Source organism: Colobus angolensis, unplaced genomic scaffold (genome assembly GCF_000951035.1).
Source record: "Colobus angolensis palliatus isolate OR3802 unplaced genomic scaffold, Cang.pa_1.0 Scaffold45, whole genome shotgun sequence".
Taxonomy (NCBI): domain Eukaryota; kingdom Metazoa; phylum Chordata; class Mammalia; order Primates; family Cercopithecidae; genus Colobus; species Colobus angolensis.
This window is the reverse complement of record NW_012117932.1, coordinates 926,382-933,496: the sequence shown is the minus strand read 5'-3', so window position 1 is coordinate 933,496 and position 7,115 is coordinate 926,382. Positions and strand designations below refer to the sequence as shown.

At 41.5% G+C, this 7,115-nt stretch overlaps 1 protein-coding gene across 1 annotated transcript in view; it reads right to left on the bottom strand.

Annotated features, from left to right (window-relative positions):
* ABHD3 (abhydrolase domain containing 3) overlaps window positions 1–7,115 on the bottom strand; it is a 66,365-nt gene that overhangs the window by 17,087 nt on the left and 42,163 nt on the right. The window contains exon 5 of the mRNA XM_011957815.1: window positions 1,776–1,888. Coding sequence (XP_011813205.1) covers window positions 1,776–1,888 — 113 coding nt within the window. The remainder of the gene's footprint in view (window positions 1–1,775; window positions 1,889–7,115) is intronic.

The window sequence follows — 7,115 nt, the reverse complement described above, 5'->3', positions numbered from 1 at the left end:
TCGATCTCCTGACCTCGTGATCCGCCCGTCTCGGCCTCCCAAAGTGCTGGGATTACAGGCTTGAGCCACCGCGCCCGGCCGAGATACCAACTATTTATAAGTGATGTCTGAGATTTGGTTCACAATAATCAGAGTTGAGAGGGAAAGGAGGGGGTGACACTGATGAAATGAGATGATCCATGAGTTGCTGGCATTTGGCCCCAGGGGCATCACAGACTGTATCACGGGGAGTACCCCAGTCCATGGGGCGCTGGGCATAAGGATCATCCACGGACTGTTTTTGTGTGTTGCATCTCCATAAGAAAAAATGTGTCAAGATATAAAACACATCTCCACGTGGTAAGCCCACTTGTGATCGTGTCACAGTGCTAGGCAACTAGAAGGGGTGCTTCCGTCTAACAATTCACGAGACATTAATATTCAACCAGCTGTAAAGGCTAATGGTCAAGTTCTGCCTTCAGGCACTGAGGCTTCAATGTGGCATGAATAGACATTTCCCACGAGCGTCTGAATAGAGAATCTGGACCTGTTTATGTAAGTTCTGGCCTTTAAAAAAGCCAAGCATTTATATGATTAAGGGAAAAAAGTTCAGCTCTCACCCTGTACTTTAAGGTTCACATTATGGGGGAAAGGAAAGAGAAGCTAAAGTCTGTCCATTAAGCACAATTCAGAGATTCTGCTTGGGTTTTCTCCATTGATTGAGAGTTCTTCCTTTAGTAGGTCAAGTCAGACCTTCCATGCTAATGTAAGAAATGTATTCTTTTCTTGTTAGTTTTAAGTTTATCAGAATCTAAAAAGCCGTGGTTAAAGGCCTGTTTTTTAGAGTCTGTCATTTATAAATGCTGTTCATTTTCTTTTAAAAAAATTAATTTTTTTTCTTTTTCACAGCCACTGGCTGTAGAAAAATGCTGTTCATTTTCAAGTGAATAAACTCCTACGATGTTCTAAAAACCGAAATGACAGATAAACCAATTATAAAATTATGAAAAAAATATCATTTTCTATCTTAAGTATTTGCTGATTTAAAAAACTAGTTTTGGACAATGGCTTTGGGAATTGAAAAGCATAGTAAAATTTCAGACAATAAAAATTTTGGATTTCCTTAAGCTCACCATCAGTAGAACCACAAAAAACCCCAAAAACAATTAGTAGAAATAAGCCTAAATAGAAAAGTTCCAAATAAGCCCCAAAGTAATGGCAAGCAGCACAAATCACAATATCTATATGCTTAAAATAGCAGCTGGAGTAGGGGGTTAACAAAACTTCAGTTTCTAGGAGCGCGCTCCACAGTAGGTCCATTTGCCCAGCAACAAAACAAAACAAAACAAAATACCACCTGGGGAAAAATAATTTTGAAGGCCACTGCAGCTGGAGAGAGCAATAAGTGATTATTTCTGTAACTGGAGTGATGAAAGTCATGCTACAAGTTCAGCTTCAGAACGCAGCTCCAGGGATGGCTGGGAGTGCGTCAGCAATCAGAAGGTCAACAAGGCAGCCGGTGAGTGATGCAATCAACTTCATGGGCTTCGGACAAGCCTTCAGGCTCACAAAATCCGCAGTCACAGAGACCCATAGTTAAGAAAAATATTAAAATTCACCCGAATTAATTCTTTCCTTTCTTCGTTCATTCAACCGCATTTAATAAATAAAATACGATAAACATAATCAGACATGTATTTAAAAAGTGTCCATATAGCTAGCTTATAGTCCTCTCAAAGAGACAGCCAATAAAATAGCTTCCCTCTCAGAGATTATTTTAGAAAGGAAAACCTTACCCTCCCATTGAAACCCCTGCTGCCAGGAAAGGAGCAGAAGGGTACAGGCTGTGTACATGGTGAATAACTGTCTCCAAGTCTTCGGTGTTAGCACAACAGTAAGTCCTTGGCGTCTGGAAGTAGTGACAAGCAAAGCACAAAAATTAGAATGTGAGGTTAATGATTTGTAAAATGCAGAAATGTAAACAGGAGCAAGAAGTCATACATATGAGAAAATAACCTTTGCACGTACTGTAGTATTAATAATTTATCATTTTCCTGTCTTGCAGTGCACATATATGCCATTTAAAGTCAGCACAGTTAGAGTTGGCACTAACAAAAAGACCATGAACATGCAAGGAAGGCTTGATGCAGATGGGGCAAGACCAATACAAATACCTTAAATTTTAGTACCATACGCAAATGTGTCTCCAGCTTAACCAGAGCAGTTTAGGAAAAAAAACAGAGAATTATGCTTCTGTTAAACAAAGAACAACCTGTAACCCCAAAGCCAAAAATAACTTTTTTTTTTTTTTTTTTTTTTTAAATAGAGATGAGGTCTCACTATCTTGCTCAGGCTGGTCTCTAGCTCTGGGGAGTTTGTAAATGACTACTGATGTCTGGGTCTCACCCTGAGAGATTGTGAGTTAACTGGTCTGGATCGCTACCCTAGCTGCCAAGGATCCTTGCACCCTGTGGCAAGTTTCTAAATCGCTCTCTAGCCCAGACTTTCTGAGCTGTGGCAGAACAGTTGACCCCTAAAGTAACTTGTTTTCTCTTTCTATTCCTGTTATTTGTCCTTATTTCCTAACACATATTTTCTTCTTTTCTTTTTGTTCTATTAATTTTCTTGATTCTATGCTAATTCTGTTTTGGTAAGAGAGACCATAATCATGTCTAATCTACATACACAATGTTGAAAATCTAAAGTTTAACGCTGCCAAGTAACAGAATGATATCCTAATTGTTTCTCATTATATTTTTTTGTACTTGATTTCTTCAATTGTCCAGGTTTTGAAATAGGAGAAATGGGTTACAATTCTCCCTCATTCTTTTTTCCAGTCCAAATGACTTGCAGGGGTGAATGTGATGAAGTTTTAGATGGAAAGTGGACATTTAGCTTTTGAAAATGATCCTTCACAACAACTGAACTAAATGTACACAGTATTGTGGTTCACCAAACCATATATAGGACAGTGCTTACTCTTCTGCAAAGGGTTCATTCTAGAGTCCTAGTTTTGGTGGCCCTACTCTTTGATGGGAGGTCAGATATTGTTGGGAGGCTGGTAAAATGTACAAATTGGAAGGGCTTGAAGGGAAACTCAGGACTAGGAAGATTCAGAAGTAGATATGACCAAGCAGGTGGGATACATCTTGGTTATTACTCAGAAACAAAATGATGCCAAGATGTTATCCCCAAAAAGACCGTTTTACTTCTATACGAAAAGGACCCTATTTCTCACCAAAAGAAAAAAACAAGCTAAAGAGAGAGAGAGAGAGAGAAATAACCCCTGGATTAAGAGACTTAAAAGGCATACCAGCCGGGCGCAGTGGCTCAAGCCTGTAATCCCAGCACTTTGGGAGGCCGAGACGGGCGGATCACGAGGTCAGGAGATCGAGACCATCCTGGCTAACACGGTGAAACCCCGTCTCTACTAAAAAATACAAAAAACTAGCCGGGCGAGGTGGCGGGTGCCTGTAGTCCCAGCTTCTCGGGAGGCTGAGGCAGGAGAATGGCGTAAACCCGGGAGGCGGAGCTTGCAGTGAGCTGAGATCCGGCCACTGCACTCCAGCCTGGGTGACAGAGCGAGATTCCGTCTCAAAAAAAAAAAAAAAAAAGAAGAAGAATTAAGTATTTGTGAGAAAAAATAACCAGAAATTTAATAACAAGGAGGGGAATCTGGTAACATTACTTTAAGAAAACATGGAAACTAGTTATCTACACCACCCAATTTCATTACGTCAATAAACCATGATCATACTAGGAAGGTTTTGTATTACCCAATGTTCAATCACTATTGAGTAGCCTGAGAAAATTATAATTTTTAACAATTGCCTCAGTTAAACTCATCCCTAAAACACAGCCTATTCCCTACTGGCATCTTTTTGATATCTGCAAATATGTGACTCTCTGAAATATTGTTAACCTGACAATATTTTCCATGGCTAACATTTGTTGAAACATTAAATTTGTGTCCACAAAATCCTGAGGAAGACTCCAGTGTTTCTATTTTATAAATGAGGAAACTGAATTGAGAGGTTAAATAACTCCTGTAACATCTTAACAGCTAAGAAGTGACTATGCTCAGATACTTAAAAAAAAAAAAACTTTGTGACTGAATGCACTTCAGTCACAAAGGGGAGCACAAATTCAACGTAAAATCTAAATAGAACATATTTTATCCTAGGCTCATTCATAGTGACTTCAGAATTTGTCATGAGAACCTGGGTGATGAAATCATCCTTACTCAGCATTTTGATTGAGTCTATTCACACTGCACAGCTTTAAAATTTCTGAATTATTTATGAGTAGTCCCCAACATATATTGCTATTATACAGGCTTTAACTATATGTGTATATGTAAGAATGCATACATATAGACACATACAGAGTTAGGGCATAAGAAAAAGCCCTAAGGAAAACTGCTAGGATCACAGAATCTTTGTGTCAAAAGGACCATAGATGTCACTTGGTTCCTTATTTGTACACAAGGAAATTAAGGCCCGGCAAGGTTGAATAATTTGCCAAAGGTCACAGATTAGCAGAGGCTGCATTATATGTTTGTAGTAAGAACCTAATTCTTGTAAAGCACCAGGGTTCCATGAGGTATAGAGTGAATAAATCAATATCTGGTACCCTCAGATACAGGGACTGATTTTTCCCTAAATGTTTTTCTCCAAATAGATTGCATTAAGATCAATACTGAAATATTGCCAATGAAGGAGTGTGGATTTCTGGCACTGCCTTCATTCTAGATAAAGCACTATACAATCTGATATATTATTTTCTTTTATAATAGTATAGCCATATAGCCCCAGCTGTGCTACACTGCAATAGACACTTAAAATGTTAAAATATGTAAAGCTAGGCAGGTGTAGTGGCATATGCCTGTAGTCCCAGCTACTTGGGAGGCTGAGGTGGGCTGATCACTTGAGCCCAGCAGTTTGAGAGCACCCTGGGCAACACAGCAAGACCCTCGTCTCTTAAAAAACAAAAAACAAAAAACAAAAACAGAATTAGCCAGGTGTGGTAGAGGATCACCTGAGACTGGGAGATAGAGGCTGCTGTGAGCTGTGATCATGACACTGCACTCCAGCCTTGGTGACAGATTGAGACTGTCTCAAAATGAATAAATAAACTATATAAAGCTCTTTATGCCTCAAGACATAATGATCCAATGGTATAGATCGACAGTTTCCAGAACTCTGAAACTCAGCAAATCTGGAACCTTTCCATCATAGTCAGCCTCCTGCTAGCTCCTCCCCTGGCTTCCCCGGTGGCTCTGCTAGCTTTCCATTTCCTACCTAGTCACTGTCACTTTTCCCCCAACCCCAAATGCAGGTAGGTATTCATTCCCAAAGGTTTTGTCTTAGGCTTGTATCTGCTTATTTTCTGGTCAATACCCAGTTCTTGAAGCTCTCATCTACTCCCGTATCTTCATCAACCACCTCTCCCCAGTGACTGAACCTAAACCTCCACTGTCACTTTCACCCTCAGCTCCAGATCCAAATTTCCAAGTTCCAGCAGGCAGCTGCCCTATAATGTTCTACCAGTACTTCAGACTCAAAATGCACAAAGATTAACCCATTTTCCTCTTCATGAAAACTCCCAACGCTTCTCCTAACTTCCCATTTCCCTATAAACGGCATTTACATTTTCCTAGTTAAAATTGTGGGCGACATGGCCTTCTCTCTCTCCCTTAACCGCATAGCTGATAAACTGCCCAATCCTGTAGCTTCTTCCTTTTCAGTGAAAGGAAACTCCTCTCCACTCTAGTACAGGGCTGGTAAGCTGGATTCTCTCAAAAGGACCCTGAAGCAAGGATGTGAGTGCCAGCAGTTCATTTGGAAGGGGACACCAGGAAGTACCCGCAGGAGAGTGGCAGAGTGAGTCAGGAAAGGCAGGAAGTCAGTAAGAAAAATATACCAGGCAGTTTATGGCTGTGGGCAACTGGGACTCAAGCTCCCTGGGATAGTCTGGGAGACTGTCGAACAAGGCTTACAATGATCCCCACCAGTGGCAAGTGAGCTACTTATCCACCAATTCCCTTTCAGCCACTGGTTGAAGGCTCTCCTGGAGGAGGTTAACTCCCCGGTACTTCTGGTCTGCCCTAAGCGCAGTTCCAGCAGCTCCAGTGGCTAGAGAAGGTCCCCAGTCACAGAGATGCAGGAAGCCCTCAAAAAGGCATACATGGGAATGGTAAGTGCCAAGGGGTAAGGATGTAGCACCAGCTGTCTTTGCTGCAAGACCTTTTTGCCTCTCACCTGGACTGCCACAAAACTTAACTGGTTAACTCCCAGTTTTTCCTGATAATCATTCACAATCCTACATTCAATGCACTATCAGATTAATCTTCCTAATGAACACTTCCAGCTGTAATCATGACAGTCTTTCTGCTTAAAATTTCTCATTAGCTTTCTACTGCCTACTGAATTAAGCCTCTGCCAAGCATTCAAGACTTTCCACAATATGATGCCGAGCAACCCTACCAGCTCTGTGTTTTATTATTTCTCCAATGTACAGACACAGACCAATGGGATACTGTTCTCTTGCCTGCTAGGCCCCTTAATATCCTTGCCGCCTGTGTGACCTTCACCTGCCTGGTGTCCTTCGCTGTCAGCCTTGCCTGTTGAAATTGTGCATGGAATAAATGCCACAACAAGGCTGTGCATGGTGACTCATACCTGTAATCCCAGCACTTTGGGAGGCTGAGGAGAGCAGATCACTTGAGGTCAAGAGTTCAAGACCAGCTTGGCCAACATGGTGAAACCCCCCATCTACCAAAAAATACAAAAGTTAGCCAGGCATGGTGGCACATGCCTGTAATCCCAACTACTTGGGAGGTTGAGGTGGGAGGATAGATTGAACCTGGGAAGCAGAGGTTGCAGTGAGCCAAGATCATGCCACTGCACTCCAGCCTGGGTGACAGAGTGAGACCCTGTCTCAAAAAAAAAAATAAATGTCACAACAGGTGAGACTTGGCCCCTGTCTTTTAGGACCTCACAGCTGTTCTCAATCCTGCTCCTAATTGCCCTGTCCAGCCTGCTCCATGCCCTGTCCCACGTGAGTCTCTATCACTGTCTTTTCACCTCTAGCTCTGTTAATAAACCCTTTTCTTTTCTTTTTTTTTTTTTTTTTTT